Source organism: Mandrillus leucophaeus, unplaced genomic scaffold (genome assembly GCF_000951045.1).
Source record: "Mandrillus leucophaeus isolate KB7577 unplaced genomic scaffold, Mleu.le_1.0 Scaffold170, whole genome shotgun sequence".
NCBI lineage: Eukaryota > Metazoa > Chordata > Mammalia > Primates > Cercopithecidae > Mandrillus > Mandrillus leucophaeus.
In genome coordinates, this window is record NW_012101699.1 from 737,354 (window position 1) to 755,926 (window position 18,573).

At 40.6% G+C, this 18,573-nt stretch overlaps 1 protein-coding gene across 6 annotated transcripts in view; it reads left to right on the forward strand.

The window, feature by feature from the left end:
- Positions 1 to 18,573, forward strand: part of MAPK9 (mitogen-activated protein kinase 9) — a 54,528-nt gene that overhangs the window by 1,975 nt on the left and 33,980 nt on the right. For all 6 annotated transcript variants that reach the window (XM_011976847.1, XM_011976846.1, XM_011976850.1 and 3 more), the window contains exons 2-4: positions 9,721 to 9,850; positions 13,766 to 13,824; positions 16,779 to 16,917. In XM_011976847.1, the coding sequence (XP_011832237.1) occupies positions 9,721 to 9,850; positions 13,766 to 13,824; positions 16,779 to 16,917 (328 nt within the window). The remainder of the gene's footprint in view (positions 1 to 9,720; positions 9,851 to 13,765; positions 13,825 to 16,778; positions 16,918 to 18,573) is intronic.

Sequence of the window (18,573 nt, forward strand, 5' to 3'; positions counted from 1 at the left end):
CAATCTTGGCTCACTGCAGCCTCCGCCTCCCAGGTTCATGCAGTTCTCCTGCCTCAGCCTCCCGGTAACTGGGACTACAGGCGCGTGCCACCACACCCAGCTAAGTTTTGTATTTTTAGTAGAGACAGTGTTTCACCATGTTGGCCAGGATGGTCTCAATCTCTTGACCTTGTGATCCACCCGCCTCGGCCTCCCAAAGTGCAGGGATTACAGGCGTGAGCCACTGCACCCGATCTACAGGTAGCTGTTTTAAATATGTGCTTCATTTATCCCAGCTGGCATGTCATTCACTTGCTTTTGAAGGTTGGTAGTAGTGTGAATAGTATATAGTATACAATCACCATGAGCTCTACCATAACCCTCACTGGTGGTGAAACGAAGGACTGGGAAGGCTCACTTGCTTCTCCCATCTCACAGAGTGTTAGTGGGAGGCCTGGGACCAAAACAAGCTGTGGGCCTTTGGGACCTGATTGCTGTGCCATGGAGAGACTTGTTGAAGACTTTGAACCACTGATACTTTGACAGGACAAGTCCTCTGACCCAACCTCTGTTTAGAATCTTAGCAATAATGAACAAATATTCACTAAACACCTATGAAATAATTTTTAGTTAATTGTATTTATCTGTATAAGACAATTGTTATATTCAAGAACAGTTTCAATTTTTATAACTATAACTGGCTTTGTGTTTTATGGTGTTCTTCTATCTTATGTTCTAATAGGGAAAGTAAACACTTTGTAAGTGATTTTAGCTTCCTTTCCCCCTTTCTTTTTCTCTCTATTCTTCACCAGGCTCTGAGGCACCAAGTAGAATTGGGAAATAATCTAGTTATAGCACATTCCCGTTTCAAAAAAGAAAAAAAAGCTTTTCCTAAAATAAGCTCAACAGTAGATTAGCTGACACTTTGACAAGAGGAATTGGATTTTCTATCATATTTCATATTAAAATATTGGCACTATATAGTTAACTGATGATCTGAAACTTCCTTTTGTCACTATTGTACTTGAAAATCATCTGTCAATGATTCTTTGGGGGGTGTAGCCTGCAGAATAATGGCCCCGCCTGAGCTGTCCACATCCTAATATCTGGAATTTGTATGTTTCTTTACATGGCAAAAGGAATTTAGCAGGTGTGATTAAATTAATGGTCTTGAGATGGGAGGGTTATTCCAGGTTTAGCTGGGTGGGTCCTTCTTACAAAAGGGAGACAGGAGGGTCATAGTCAGAGATGCGATGACAGCGAAGTTTGGAGTGATGTGGGATCACAGCCGAACACTACAGGAAGCCTCCCCCCAGCTGAGGGAGGCAGGGAGCAGAGTCCCCCCGAGCCTGCAGAAGGAACCACGCAGCCCTGCTTGCCTCTTGACGCATAAGATGCATTTTGGACTTCTGACCTCCAGAACTGTAAGATAGTAAATTTGTGTTGCTTTAAAGCAGTAAATTTGTGGTTATTTGTTACAATAGCAATAGGAAACTGATTCACGAGCATGTGTATTTTTACATTTTTGAGAAATATAATAGCAGCAGTGTATGGTTTATGCAACTAGCTAATCTTCTATTTAAATTAGAGCTTTATGAAGGGCAGGTGTGCAGATAAACCAAAGTGCAGGTAGGGCCTGTGACCTGTACAGGATTAAATGGAAGAGCTGGAACCAGAAGAAAATATTCTGGTTCCTCATTTTGAATTGTTTTTATAGTTGTCTTTGATTTATTTCTTTGTTTTCGTTCTTTTAAAAATGTTAGTAAAATTTATTAGGAAATAAGTTTTTACAGTTGAAAATAAGTTTAGTTTATTTTATTTTTGAGACGGAGTCTTGCTCTGTCACCAGGCTGGAGTGCAGTAGCATGATCTCGAATCACTGCAGTCTCCACCTCCCGGGTTTAAGTGTTTCTCCTGCCTCAGCCTCCTGAGTAGCTGGGACTACAGGCGCCCGCGGCCACACCCGGCTAATGTTTTGTATTTTAGTAGAGACGGGATTTCACCATGTTGGCCAGGATGGTCTCGATCTCTTGACCTTGTGATCCACCCACCTTGGCCTCCCAAAATGCCGGGATTGCAGGCATAAGCCACTGTGCCTGGCCTAAAATAAGTTTTAAAATGTAATTTTGAAGTATTCATAAATATCAACTGTGTTATAGTACAATTAAGTAATCGTAAGATTTCGAAGCTCTAGTGGGGAAGATGTGTGTACGTTTCTTTCATACATATATTCAGTTTTTCTTTCTCTTTCAAAAATCTCAAGTTGTTTGGCCAAAATAGTAAAGATTATTTGTTTTATGAAACCGTTCCATGAAATGTTTAACCTTTAAAAAAGTGTTTAATATTAAGACTAGCAGTACTTAGAAGCGACAGTTACAGCCTTAACATGAAATAATTGGTACAGTGTATTCCTTTTTGTTTCCTCAAGTTCTGTACAAACATGAGTACTGGCCTGTTCTTAACATGGTTTTCTTTTCTTTTCTTTTTTTTTTTGAGATGGAGTCTCACTCTGTCACCCAGGCTAGAGTGCAGTGGCGCGATCTCAGCTCACTGCAAGCTCCGCCTCCCGGGTTCCCGCCATTCTTCTGCCTCAGCCTCCTGAGTAGCTGGGACTACAGGTGCCCATCACCACGCCTGGCTAATTTTTTGTATTTTTAGTAGAGACGGTGTTTCACCATGTTAGCCAGGATGGTCTCAATCTCCTGACCTTGTGATCCGCCTGCCTCAGCCTCCCAAAGTGCTGGGATTACAGGCGTGAGCCACCGCGCCTGGCCTTATTTTCTATTAATATAAATACATAAAAACATAACAATGTTCACAACAAAATTTCTGTGATAAAGGAGACATATGGGATGAGGCCTAGGATGGCTGTGATTCGGGAGACGAGTTCTGAGTCCTGCTCTCTTCCTCACGGCAAGCGTTCTTTATGACCAGGGCAGATCAGTTTCTTTATGGTCCCTAATATTTCACCTGTAAAATGAGTGGTTTGGAACTTCTCATTTAAGATGGTGGCCCAAACACCTGTACAAAGATAAGAGGGCAGTCATGAGTGGAAGAGAGTTTTAACAAATTGATGAAATAGAGAAAGTAGCTTGAATCTTGTGATACAGATAAAACAGCAGATAAAGTGGGAATAAGTAGCTGAAGTATTTGCGTTAAGGAAGAGAATCTACCTATAGTAAAACTCTACGGGGGCTGTGGGCATAGAGATGACAGTCAAGAAAAAGAACGAAATGAGCGGCTAAAACTCGCGCTGTTAATTAAAAGTGTGCGTATGAAACAACTGTGCCAGTTTTCCCCCAGCATTCCCACTCTCCCCCATGCTCAGCGTTTGCCCCTAGAGAGGAAGTCGGTGAGGAGTTACTAGGTCAGGATCTGGGGAGCACAGAAGCCTAGTGAGGGGAGCTTCAGCATGTGGGGCTGTCTTTCCCTCGGGGGCCTTTGAACATTCTGAACGGGGCTGCTGAGAGAGTGTTTTGGACTGCCTTGTGGCTAGGAGATGAGAGTCCAGGGCCTCTAATATTGCGCAGCGAACTTCTTTTGCCTTGTATTGGGACCAATAAAAGGCTGCTTCCTAGAAGTCAAGGTAACTCAGAGGTTGGCCCTTAATAGGCACCGCCACTCAGCTTCAGATTATCGTCTCATTTGCTGAACTTGTATGGAGGTAAACAAAAAGTGCTAGTGCACCCAGGTACCTAGTAGAAATAAATTTGAATTCTTTGTGGAGGAAGACAGCATTGTATTAGATAAACATACTTCTAGATAGCAGACAGTTTTACAAGTGCAAGGCCCAGTCTAGGCACACAGGGAGATACGACAATCTGAGTAAAATCCTGCGGAAACAATGGACAAAAGAAACAGATTCATAAGAGATATTGGGATTATTAGATCCACATTTTTAAATAGCTATGATGTTATGTTCAAGGTGGTAAAGGCAAGATTAAAAGTTTTGGTGGAGAAATGAAAACTTCTTTTAAGAGGAATAAATCAAAATTCTAGAAGTAAAAACTATAGTAATTGAATTATGAATTTAATGTGTTTAACAGCATACTAGATATAACTGAAGAGAGATTTAGTGACCTGGAGGATGGGTCAGCAAAAAATACCCAGAATGAAAGCTGCAGAGGCAAAAATGGCAGAAGAGCACAAAAGAGAGGTTGTTAGTTTTCTATTGCTGCATAACACGTTAACACAAACTTAGTTGTTTAAAACAACACTGTTGATTATCTCATAGCTCTGTAGTCAGAAATCTGGATGGGTTTGCCTGGGTTCTCTGCCCAGCGTCTTACAAAACTGAAGTCCAGATTTCGACGGGGCTGGGCTCGGCTCACAGGTGGAGGCTCTGGAAGGGAATCTGCTTCCAAGCTCATTCAGGCTGTTGGCAGAGTCTAGTTCCTCACAGCTTTAGGTCTGTGGTTCCCAGTCTCCCGATCTCTCTCAGTCAGGCACCCCTCTCTGCTCCTAGAGGCTGCCTGTTTTCCTTCTCAAGTGACCTCCTCCATCTTAAAGGCAGCAGTGGCCTGCCCAGCCCTTCCCAGACTCACATCTCCCTGACTTTCCTACCCTTTCTGTGAACCAGAGGAGACTCTGCCTCTAAAAGGCTCTCGTGATAAGAACAGGCCCACCTGGATAATCTGCCTTTTGTTAAATTAGTGAGTATGTTTAGTCCCTTTGCAAGATGCAGGGTCAATATATGTACCCCTCCCCCCCAAATTGCATATTTATATACTAGCAGTATATAGAAAATGAGAATTTGAAAAGGATACCATTTAAAATAGGATAAAAACTTTTAAATTATCGTATCTGGGGGAAAAGTCTAACAATATGAAAGACTTGTTTACAAAAAGCTAAAAAAATTAGAAGAAGTAAAACTGAAATAGTGGTGGGAAATCTGATTTTCATGAGTTAGAATATTTAATACCATAAAGGTCAATTTTCAGACTTGTCTAGAGTGATTGCAGTCAAATCTCAATAGTCTTAAAAAACAAAGAAATGAACAAACTGATTTTAAAATTTATATGTAAAAATAAAAACCCTAGAATGGTCAAGACACCCATTAAGAAGAAGGGAGGAGCACTCCCTCTGCCAGATGTGAGGACTTACTAGAAAACTGGTGCTCAAGACGGTGTTGTGTGGTGCGAGGAGAAACAGTGGACTAACCTTGAAACAGAATCATGCCTGTGTGGGCTTCTGACTTATGGCAGTGGTGGCCTTGTAGAGCAATGAGGAAAGGATGGTCTTTTACATAAGTGGACATAGGAATATTCATATGGAAAAAAGTGAAATTTGACCCCAACCTCATACTATATACAAAAATCAACCTCAGTTGAATTGCTGTAAATGTCTAAGGCAAACCAGTGAAGCTATTTGAAGGTCATATAGGAGGATTTCTTCATGGTCTTTGGAGCAGGGAAGGGCTCCTTTAAACACAACATAAAAACGTTTGTTTCCTGGATGTGCTGGCTCACGCCTGTAATCCCAGCACTTTGGGAGGCCAAGGTGGGAGGACTGCTTGAGGCCAGGAGTTCAAGACCAGCCTGGCCAGCATAATGAAACCCCCATCTCTATTTAAAAAAAAAAAAAAAAAAAATCAGGCCAGGCATGGTGGCTCATACCTGTAATCCCAGCACTTTGGGAGGCCAAGGCGGGTAGATCATGAGGTCAGGAGTTTGAGACCAGCCTGGCCAGCATGGTGAAACTCTGTCTCTACTAAAAATGCAAAAGTTAGCCGGGCGTGGTGGTGCACGCCTGTAGTTCCAGCTATTTGGGAGGCTGAGACAGGAGAATTGTTTGAACCTGGTAGGCAGAGCTTGCAGTGAGCTGAGATCGCGCCACTCCACCGCAGCCTGGGCGACAGAGCGAGACTCCATCTCAAAAAACAAACAAACAAAAATTTATCATAGAAGATTGATTAAATTTGTATTAAAATTAAGAAATGTTGTTTAAGAAAACTGAGATCAAGAAACTGAAAGGATAAGCATACATGTGAGAAGATATATGACTGAAAAAAACTCTCGTTCAGAATATGTAAAGAACAACAGTGAAGACGATTGTAAAGATAGACAGACACATAGTCAGCAGATTGTCACAGGAGGATACCCAGATAACCTGTGAAAAGGAAAAAGTGTTCAATGTTATTATGCATCAGGACAGTGCAATTTAAAGCCGCGATGAAATACCATTCCACACTCGCAGAATGGTTAGAAACTAAGCTGTTGGTGATACCAGGTGCTGGTAAGGTTGTGGAACCACCCGAGGCAGCTCTCAGACGTGACCCCTCACGCACTGCTGGCAGCTCTACAAATGTGTAGAACCGCCTTGGCAAAGAGTCTGACATTATCTACTGAAATACAACGGACACGTTCCCACGCTTAGTTGTCTACTCATCAGAAACACATGCATAGGGGACCCAGAGCTGTGGACGGGAACATTGATGACCGTGTGTTTTGTAATTGATTGAAGACTAAAAACAACTGAAATACCTCAATGTAATGTGATATCGTTATACAAAGGAATCTTACAGCAATGATGGAATGAGTTATAGCTACATACAGCAACAATGGATGAGTTTTGTAATATTGAGCCAAATAAGTCAGACACAGAAGATTTCAAAAAACAGGCAAAAATAAACTGGGCACTCCAGGGTGCATGTTTTCGCTGGTAAAAGCAAGAAAGTGATTATTGTACATGTCAGAAGCAGTTATCACTGGTGGACAGGAGGGACAGTAATTAGTTGGGATAATTTTGAGAGAGGCTTCTGGGATACAGAGAGAACATGACTGATAAATCATTGAGCTGGGAAACAGAAAAAGCAGCACAGGAGTCAGTACAGTAACAGGCATAGCCTTCTCACCGCAGCGCTCAGTGCGGAAATCAGTGGGACACCGCCTTCAAAGTTCTCACAGAAAATTGATTTTAAACTCAGAAAACGTACAATCAGTCAAGGGTGAGGGCAGAGCAGTACCATCTATCTTCCGTGCACCTTTTCTGAGGAAAAAATTCCTTGAGGATGTACTCCAGCAAGAGAGGCAACCCAAGAGCGTAATGCAAGAAGCAGTGGGGACTAAAAAGAAATCCCAGGATGGTGGCTGTGTGGCAGGCCTTAAGGAAGCTCCAAGAAGAGTGTCTGCAAAGAATGTGGAGTAGATGCCAAACAGCAGATAGTGTAAGAAGTTAGGAAGTACTAGTGATAGGCTAAAACTGGCATTTTGTATTAGTAAAAACTAATCTAATAATAATCTAGTAATATAATAAAATCATCTAATTATTATTTATTAGAAATGTGTGAGAAAAATTAGAAAAAATCATGGCCTAATTATAAAACAAATAAAAAGGACATGGTGTTTGAGCAGTTGATGAAATATAAGAAAAGAGAATCCTTTCTCGATCCCGGAAACAGTCTCACCGTCTTATGAGTGGCAGCAAGAGCCATGTGATCTTTAGAAACTGAAATGCAGTCCCGGCTCTGGCCGTTCGTGACGTTTACATGTGTACACACACCTACACTCCATGTATTGATTTTCAACTTCTAGACACATCCTAAAGAAGAAATACAGAAGACACAGTTATAAATATATGATAAATGGAGGAGAAAGGGAGGGAGTCGTCTCATTTTACATATGCAGAAGTCAAGACGTTCCCTTCGAAGTTGAAGAGGCACGAAGATTAGGGATGTTACTTAAAGACGTAACCAGGGAAAACCCGAAAAGCAGAAGAGAAAAAATAGGAGGTGTTGGGGATTTCAGGGAAGTGGTTAACTACTCAGTTTTCATAGTGGGGAGTAGGTAGATCGTTTCTGAAGTGGATAAATGAAGAGAGAGTGATAAAAATTATTCTCTGAGTGACCACAATAACCAAAACCAGGGATAATTGAAGGGAGTTCCTCGTGGAGCTGGAGCTACGAGTGGGGAAGCTTATGCCCACTCAGGTGCTTAGACCTGGTCCATTTGGCTTGTGTTAGCTAAACACATTTTTTAAATGACAGATAAAAATTGTATATATTTATCGTGTCCAGCATATTGTTCTGAAATATGTATACTTTATGGACTAGCTAAATTGAGTGAATTAACATATGCATTACCTCACATACTTCTTTAAAATTTCTGACAAGAACACTTAAAAAATCTACTCTTAGCAATTTTCAAGAATACAATACATTGTTATTAACTACAGTGACCGTATCTCACAGTAGACCTCCTGGCCTTATTCCTCCTAACTGAAATTTTGGACAAAAACTTTTGATACCAAAAAAGTGTGTCTGTTTTCAAATTCTTTTTTTTGCTTTGAGACCCTGGGCAACAGGGTCTCAGTCTGTCACCTAAGCTGGGGTGCAGTGGAGGGATGACTGCTCACTGCAGTCTCGACCCCCGGCTCTAGCAATCCCCCCATCTCAGTCCCCTGAGTAACTGGGACTACAGACATGCGCCACCACACTCAGCTAATCTTTGTATTTTTTGTATAGACAAGATTTCACTATATTGCCCAGGCTGGTCTCAAACTCCTGGGCTCAAGCGATCTGCCTGCCTTGGCCTCCCAAAGTGCTGGGAATACAGATACGAGCCACCACATCTGGCCTGTTTTCAAATTCTTGAGTCTGAGAAGTATATAAGTATAAATACTTTTGATGGCTACATGTATATTAATGACTTGTTTCACACATGGATGTATCCTCATCATTTTATAATTCATATAAGTGGTGCAATTTGCGTATGAGCCTGTGGATTTACATATGTATGTAGACAGACACATAATATGAACTGAATTAAAGTAAGGTAGCTTCTTAACCAAATGCTACAGCAGACAGCCTTTAACTTTAAAACGTTGAATTAAGTTCGAGTTGTTTGGCAAAAAGCATTAGTAGAAGAGAATAAATGTAAACAATGTTATAAACTCAATAGAATAAAGAAATAGAAGCAATATTTAAATCAGTGCTTAGGTTCTCAGGTGGCCTTTAGTAACTGTTAGCCCTGATGGGTAGCCCAGAGGTCATAACACAAATGGTACTATTTAGTACCAGTTAGAAACCTAAAAATGTGCCATCAGGCTACTTGATTTTTCATATCTATTTTCTGGGGGAAAATGAACAGAATTTCAACAGGAAACTTGAGATCTGGAAACACAGCCTCTAAATTTTATTCTTACCATAGTAGTAGGAGGAGATATTTCTAAAAGAACTTTATATAGCAGTTGCTTACGTTAGAGATTTTGTATCTTGGGCATTTACCATGAGCTGAAATTTTGGCTTCTTTTCTTATTAGATACGGTTGTCTAAGAAAAAAACACAATGACTCAAACTTTAGATTTATTGTATTCTTCTCATCAACTCAACCATTTCCTCTACTGTGATATTCCAAAATATACACATTTTAAGATGGGATAACAGTGACTTTGTTTCCAACTTCTTGTCATGTTTAAACTGAAGATTTCATTTCTTGACTGGTTTTATGCACTCTATGTTAAATTATCTGGTTTTGAATGTAATCTAAACTGTGAAAACGGTATGGGAAGGATTGCCGAACTCCATCTTAACTGTCGCTGAAATGTGTCTCTGCAGAGGAGTTAGTCCATGCTGTAGTCTTAGCCAACTCACTGTGCTCTTCATATGTGCAGTACCTTGAATGGAAATAAGCAGATTTTTCCTTGTTACTTATTAAAAACATAATATATTCAATGTATATTCTGGCATTGCTATATTTTCCAAAATGATTCTAATGGATTGTGCATTATATTTGCTAATTCTAGTGCTGCATTTGATACAGTTCTTGGGATAAATGTTGCAGTCAAGAAACTAAGCCGTCCTTTTCAGAACCAAACTCATGCAAAGAGAGCTTATCGTGAACTCGTCCTCTTAAAATGTGTCAATCATAAAAATGTAAGTTATGTATGTATTTTGTCTGTGTGCTTCCATATTGTCAATAATGTGAGAATCTTCAGGGTCTTCTGGAGATACATTGAGTTCAGATCTAGGATAAGCTAAGGATAAAAGTGACTATTAACATTGTTATTTTATTCTATGTATTTATTTATTTATTTTTTGAGATGGGGTCTTGCTGCGTCACCCAGGCTGGAGGTCAGTGGCGTGATCTCTGCTCACTGCAAGCTCCGCCTCCCGGGTTCACGCCATTCTCCTGCCTCAGCCTCCCAAGTAGCTGGGACTACAGGCGCCCGCCACCACGCCCGGCTAATTTTTTGTATTTTCAGTAGAGACGGAGTTTCACCGTGTTAGCCAGGATGGTCTCGATCTCCTGGCCTCTTGATCCACCTGCCTCGGCCTCCCAAAGTGCTGGGATTATAGGTGTGAGCTACTGTGCCCAGCCTATTTTTTATTGATAAAATTCTTAATAAACATTGAGGAAATTAAAGCTGAAAAGAGGCATCATATGGTACATAGGAATTTAGGTCACTCAACCAAAGTAGGAATATCAGTTGATACTGTTTCTGTAAAATAGGAACAGTATTGATCCAACAAATTGAGAAACAACTAAATATTTTGTGGAAAGATGTTGTTTTATAAGTAATTTTTTACCTTGTATATGACATCTCAGTTTCAAATACACTTATTAGATGATGTCACATTTAGAGTAGCTATTCTTGGAAGCGCCACATAAATCAAAGCACTAAATTTTATGGAGAAATAATGTTTCTAGAAAATGAAGTTGTGCTCAATCAGGCACATTGTATGTTCTCCTAGTGGTCGCTGCAGAGCATTACGTTGATAACCTTGCCAAGTTATAAAATTATAAAATGTTGGCAGGGCGCGGTGGCTCACGCCTGTAATCCCAGCACTTTGGGAGGACAAGGCGGGTGGATCACCACAATCAGGAGATCAAGACCATCCTGGCTAACACGGTGAAACCCTGTCTCTACTAAAAATACAAAAAATTAGCCAGGCGTGGTGGTGGGCGCCTGTAGTCCCAGCTACTTGGGAGGCTGAGGTGGAGAATGGTGTGAACCCGGGAGGAGGAGCTTGCAGTGAGCAGAGATCGCACCACTGCACTCCAGCTTGGGCGACAGAGCGAGACTCCATCTCAAAATAAATAAAATAAATAAATAAATAAATAAATAAATAAATATAAAATGTTAAATCTGGAAGGAGTTTTTTTATTTGTTTTGTTTTGTTTTTTTAGACAGGATCTCATTCTGTCACCAAGGCTGTGATTCTCCCACCTCAGCCCCCCAAGTAGCTGGGACTATAGGCCTGTGTCACCATGCTTGACAATTTTTTAAATTTTTTGTAGAGTTGGGGTCTTACTGCATTGCCTAGGCTAGTCTTAAACTCCTGAACTTCCTTCTTTTGAGTCTGTGGCTTGAGTTGGTTTTAATTTCTCTAATGCGTGCTTTATTTTACTTGTTTATTTAAAAAAAAATTTTCAGGTTACAAAAAATATATATTATTTTTAAAAATTCAAACAATATAAAAAAGTAAAAACTCCTAACTACCACCACCCACAGAGTACTAGCATTAACAATTTGGTAAGCATTCTTATACATACATGTACACAAGTACATAAACAAGATTAATCGTGTTATTCTTCATCCTGCTTTTCTCCTCACGCAATGTGGGTTGACCTCATGTACTTTAATTAACATAGATATAAGCCAGTTTTTAAATGACTGAATAGCGCAGATGCACAGTAATTTAAGAGACTGCCAACCACCCGTTGTTGGATAGATTGTTTTGTTTCTCACTGTTATAAGCAGTGTTGCAATGAACATTCTTACGCCTGAATTTTTGCACACTTGTCCAGGTGAAGTTCTTGACCAACATTGCTGGGTCAGAGTACACACTTCTAGTTTATATATATTCTACTTTAATATATACTGACAAATTGACCTCAAGGAAGACTATTAGTTTGATATTTTCATTAAGAGTATCTGAGAAGCTGGGCATGGTCCCTTCCACCTGTAATCCCAGCTACTTATGGGGCTGAGGCAGGCGGGTCGCTTGAAGCCAGGAGTTTAAGGCACACCAGGGCAATAAAACAAGACCCCATCTCTTAAAAAAAAAAGTGTCAGCTGGGCGCTGTGGTGCACGCCTGTAATCCCAACACTGGGAGGCCAAGGCAGGTGGATCACCTGAGTCAGGAGTTTAAGACCAGCTTGGCCAATGTGGTGAAACCCTGTCTCTACTAAAAATAGAAAATTTAGCTGGGCATGGTGGCGGGTGCCTGTAATCCCAGCTAATCGGGAGGCTGAGGCAGGAGAATCGCTTGAACCCAGGAAGCAAAGGTTGCAGTGAGCCGAGATCACACCATTGCACTCCAGCCTGGGCGACAAGAGTGAAACTCCATCTCAAAAAAAAAAAAAAAAAAAAAAGTATCTGAGAATGTCTGTTACTTCAGAATCCCCCAGCACTACATACCATTGATTTTTTTTGTTCTACTTTTGCCAATTTGATAGATAAATGATATTTTTATTTGTGAGGTTGTCATTTATTTTTATGTGTTTTGGTAATTTAATTTTTATGGCCTTTATCCATTTTTCTTTTGGACTGCTGGTCTCTTCTGCATTTGAAGGAGGGTTTTTTTTTTTAATATTAAAACTATTGCCCTTTACTTCTTTTTTTCCGTTTGACTATGTTGTTGACATACTGATTTTTTATCACCTGTTTTTTTGTTTCATTTTAATGTAATCAGATCCCTTAGGTTTCCTGTCAGGTTTAGAAAAGATTTTTCTACACCAGGATTATATAAATGTTTATCATATTCTGATGTTTTATTTCATGTTTTAGATTTAAATCTTTGTTCCATTTTGAGTTTATCTTGGTATAAAGATTGAAATATGGATGCAGTTTTATTTTTGTCCTTAGCTAACCGATCACCCCAATCCTATATAATGGATAATTCATCTTTCCCTCAGTCATCTGGAATGACTGAGGTTATATGTTTGGTGCCTAAGCTGTGGGACTCGCTGTTTACACCATGGGGTGTATTGGTTCGTTCCCGCACTGCTGTAAAGAAATACCCGAGACTGTGTAACTTATAAAGGAAAAAGTTTAATTAACTCACAGTTGCACATGGCTGGGGAGACCTCAGGAAACTTACAATCAGGCGGAAGATGAAAGGGAGGCAGGCACCTTCTTCACAAGGCGGCAGGAGAGAGAAAAGTAAGGAGCAAAGTGGGAAGTGCTCCTTATAAAACCATCAGCTCTCAGGAGAACTCACTCACTATCACAAGAACAACATGGGGGAAACTGCCCCCATGATCCAGTCACCTCCCCCCAGGCTTCTGCCTAGACACGTGGGGATTATGGGGATTACAATTCAAGATGAGATTTGGGTGGGGACAAAGCCAAGAAGTGTCAGAGTGCCAGGATGGAGGCCTGCAGCAGGATCAGCTCTTAATCCTCTTTAAGTAAAAATACGATGCTATGAGGCCTTTCACTTTGTCACCCCAAAAATATGAGCTTAGCCTTCATATTTCAAAACTTTTTAGAAATTTGTGCATAGTATTTAAGTTTTCAGAGTTAACATACTGCTTTATTTAGTGTTTTGTTACCCATAACTTCTACTTTTTTATGTTCAAAAAGACATTATGTGTTTAAATTCTGTAATAATTAAGTCACTAGGGACACATAAGTGATTTGATTAAAAGTGCATCTTTCCTTTAATTGATGTTTAATTTTTCTCAAATGCCATGTAATTGGTAAAAGCAGTAATAATAATAAGTACTGAGTTCTGCTGTGATTGTTTTCCCCAGTTTTAATGCTTTTCGATATTAAACTTAATTTTTGTAATCAAGTAGAGTCATCTGACATATTGAAGTACAATTAATTTTCTCTTTTCAGATTATTAGTTTGTTAAATGTGTTTACACCACAAAAAACTCTAGAAGAATTTCAAGATGTGTAAGTATCATTTTTATTCAGTAATGCACTGTACATCAAAGCGTGAGCATCTAGAAAAGGCAGCAACTGCTTTTTATACTTAGGAAACGTAGGTGGCAATACATTTTGTGACATCACAGATAACTTTCTCTGTTGCAGAGAAATATTTAGAAAATTTGATGGTAATAATTATTTGTACCACATGGGTTTTCGTCTTCATAACAGATAAAGGATGACTAGAAAGAATTCTTCAGAGCAGACCAGGATCACTAATGTGTTTTGCTGAACTATAAAATGTTTTTCTCAAGTCCCTCATAGCCAGGATTTTAGGGTTCAGGAGTTTATGAGTATTATTTGTAATGATTAAGGCACTAAATCTATTTAAGATTCTGTACTTCCAGAATCTTAAGAATCATCATCTTACTAACAGTGCAATGAAGTATTAATCTATTGAGAGGCGTAATGCCCAACTTCATCCTTAATTTATTGGTGTGTTCAGTCATTAACAAGTATCTGATTGCCCTCTGTGTGCTGGGCGCTCTCTGGGACTTGACATACTTGGCTTCCCTGGAGCCTGTCAGGGAAGACAGACAGGTAACATGATAAGTGAGGAAAGCGTGTAGTCCATTAGAAAGTGCTAGGTGCTGGCCGGGCGCAGTGGCTCACGCCTGTAATCCCAGCACTTTGGGAGGCCAAGGCGGGCGGATCACAAGGTCAGAAGATCGAGACCATCCTGGCTAACATGGCGAAACCCCGTCTCTACTAAAAACACAAAAAATTAGCCGGACGTGGTGGCGGGCCCCTATAGTCCCAGCTACTCGGGAGGCTGAGGCAGGAGAATGGCATGAACCCAGGAGGCGGAGCTTGCAGTGAGCCGTGATCGCGCCACTGAACTCCAGCTCGGGCAACAGAGCAAGACTCCGTCTCAAAAAACAAAAAAAAAAATGGGCTAAGTGCTGTGGACAAAGGGTCAAGCTGGGTCAGGGGATCAAAAGTGCTGAGGGTTGGACTTGAGGCTGCAGTTTTAAATAAGGTGGCTGGGGAAAGACCTCCGTGAGTTGGTGACATGTGGAGAACGCCTTGAAGGAGATCAAGAAGTCAGTCCTACAGATGCTTGGGGGCAAGTAGAATGGAGATAGAAGGAACAGACAACGCTCAGGACAGCAGCGGATTCCCGCCTGGTGTTTTCCAAGACCGTCAAGAGGTGGTGTGGCTAGAGATGAGGGAGCAGGGAAAGAGAAGAGGGTGAACACTGCGGGCCCCCAGGCCGTTGTCAGGATGTCTTTTGCTCTAAGGCAAGTCAGAATAAGAGTCTTAGCAGAGCGTTGAGCTCGCCTGCCTTCTGCTTTAAAAGCGTGACTCTGGCTTCTGGGTTGGTGACCCACTGTGAGGGGTGGGGGCGCAGAACATCAGTTACTGCTATTGCAGCAATTCTGTTAAGGCATTTTGGAGGGTCCATTTGTCCCAGAGGGGTGAGAGGGGAAGAGATTGGATGCTGAAATGGTTCTAAAGGTAGAGCCACAGTATTAGCTGATAGATGAGATGTGTGGTGTGAGAGAGAGGAACTGAGAATGACACCTAGATTTTTGGCCCGAGCACCTGAAGGATGAAGGAGCTCTCAACTGAGACGAGGAAGGCTGTGAGAAGGCAGACTGGGCTAGAGGTAGAATCAGGAGTTCAGTTTCGGACGTGGCTTTAAGATGCCTGTTGGACATCAAGTTGGAACTGGGACTAGGGAGGCAGAGGAACGAGCCTGGAGTTCAGGAGATACGTCTGAATTGAAGGTAGGACTTAGGGAGCTGACAGCCTATAACTGAGATCACGAAGAAAGTGAGTGTTGTCACAGAAGAGAAGAGGGTCAAGGACCAGCTGCTGGGCATTTTGACAGCAAGAAGTTGGAGACAGGACAGGGCCGGACCAGCTAGGATTATAGGACTGGCCAGTGGATTTAGCAGCATGGAAGCCATCACTGGCCTTGAGGAGGACAGTTTCAGCAGAATGGCGGCTGCACAAGCCTTATCCAAGTGGGATTAAGAAAAAAATGGGAGAAGCCTGGGTGCAGTGGCTCATGCCTATAATCCCAACACTTTGGAAGGCCTGAGGTGGGTGGATCACTTGAGGTCAGGAGTTTGAGACCAGCCTGGGCAGCATGGCGAAACCCCGTCTTTACTAAAAATACAAAAATTAGCCAGGCATGATGGCTTTTTTTTTTTTTTTTTTTTTTTGGTATTTAATTTTCGGTTCTGGGAGTCCGAGGCATGAGAATGACCTGAACCCGGGAGGTGGAGGTTGCAGTGAGCTGAAATCACGCCACTGCACTCCAGTCTGGGTGACAGAGTGAGACCCTGTCTCAAAAAAATTTTAAAAATAAAACGAAGGGAGAAGAATTGGAGCTAGCACATGAGATGCCTCTTTGGGGAGTTTTGCTGGCAAAGGGAGCAAAGAGTTGGGGAGTTGCTGAGTGGGGAGTGTGGTCAAGTGTCCTTTTTGTTGTTGTTGTATGATCACTTTTAAGCACATATGTATATAGTAGAGAAGTTTAAAGTCACAACAAAATTGAGTGGGAGGTACAGAGTTCCTGTCTATCCCCGGCCCCTAATATGCAGAGCCTCCCCCATTATCAGCATCTCCCACCAAAGGGTACATGTGTTATGACTGATGAGCCTGTAACAGCATGGTCTTTAGGCTGGGGAGGAGGATTTCAGCCAAAAATGTAAGAGGTAGGAAACTGTGTGTGTTTGAGATTCTATTTACCATGCTATTAAAGGTTTTTTTGTTTGTTTAATTTTTAACTTGTAAGACATTAAGTGTTATTTATATATTCTTTGGAAAATTTTTAGAAAGTTCCATTATACCAAGTTATCTTTTTACTTTAGCCAGTGCAGTGATTGGAAGTAAGTTACCGTTTCATGAAATTTAGTCATAAAGGAACTTTGGATAATTTTCAAATACATAACTGACCTTTTCTTCCTCAGGTATCTGGTTATGGAGTTAATGGATGCTAACTTATGTCAGGTTATTCACATGGAGTTGGATCATGAAAGAATGTCCTACCTTCTTTACCAGATGCTTTGTGGTATTAAACATCTGCATTCAGCTGGTATAATTCATAGAGTAAGTAGTGATGTATTAATTTTATTTTTAAAACATAATCGTTTGGTTGTCATAATCCTTTACATGCAAAATAACATTTAAAAACAATTGTTAGGGTTGAAAATCCAAATAAATGATGGAATCATATTGTGTTGTAAGAGAGTCGTTCTAGGAAGCCTCTGTGGAGCCGCCCGGCCTGCCAGGCTAGGCGAGCTGCCGTGGACGCGGCCAGATACTGCACTCTCGGTCAGATACTGCACTCTCGGTCAGATACTGCACAAGAATACATTTTTTTAAACTTTTCATTTTAAAGTAATTTAAAACTTAGAGAAAAATTACAAGAATAGGACAGAGAACTTCCAACTACCATTTGTCTACGTTCACCTATGGTTAATATTTTTGCCATATTTGAAAGCCCATTTTTAATGAGCAAGGAACTTAAAGGCCAAGTAGTCAGTGAGACAGCTGCTTGAGAACTAACTTTCTTAAATAATGACCCAAATATCCATTTCTCTTATCCTAAAATTCTGCCCTGCCAGCTTCCCTGTGTCACTGGTGGGAGTGACCTGGCCCTGTGCCACAAGGATTCAGAGCAGACCTGTGGGCTCGGCACAGGCTGGGATTTGACTGACAGTGTGACTGTACTGTCAGGAAACACATAAACTGGGGAGCTAGGATATAATTCTCGCTGAGCTGATTTTACAAGTTTTGTTATTATTACTTGTACAGCTGTGTAAGCAGACTATCACGATATAATTGTTTTTAGCAATTTGATACCAATACTTTTATTAGCAAAGAAAATGAAATAAACCTCTTCCTGCCAAAAAACAGTACATTTTTCATAAAAAAGAAAGATGGAATTGATGTAAAAAAAAAAAAAAAAAAAGAGCCACTGACAAACACAATCTATTTATAACTTGTATAACATTTCATTCATGTGCATGTTTTGAGCATTGTGGAATATTTAATTTGCATCAGGCTTTCCAAATTCCTTAAATTTATAAGATTTGTTTTCAGTGGGAGTTCTCAGATGACTTTTGAAATAATTATTAAAATGAAAACTTATTGGCAAACTACTAGGGTTTAGATACAGAATACCTTCTTGTGTTTAAAGATCCATCTCCAGTTTGCATACATCATGTCTTTGAATGTTCCCGAGAGAAACAAAGGCATCCCCACATTCTTTACATTTACAGGGCTTTTCAGAAACGAGTTCTTTTGTATCTTCAAGTAGAACTGGAGAGACTGAAGACATTACCACATTGTTTACATGCATAGAATTTTTCCTCCAGTAGTAGTTTTTTTTTTTTCGTATTTTCAAAGGAAAATGGAAACGTTGCATATGCTTTTTAATGTGTTCAAAGGTAACTGGAACATATAAAGGCGTCATCACACTTCTCTTATGCATATTATGTAAATTATACTGTTTTCCTCTAGTACAATTTTTTTCATGTTTTCAAAGATAACTGAATTAACTGAATGTGTTCCCCAAATCCTTACATTCTCAGGATTTCTACAAAGTATGAGTTCTTTCATGTTTACATACAGGACTGGAATACCTAAATGCTTTGCCACGTTTCTCACAGTCAGCGGGTTTCTCTCTGGTGTGAGTTCTGTTATGTTTATATAGAGAACTGGAATGTCTAAGACTTGACCACCTTCCTTACAGTCAGCGGG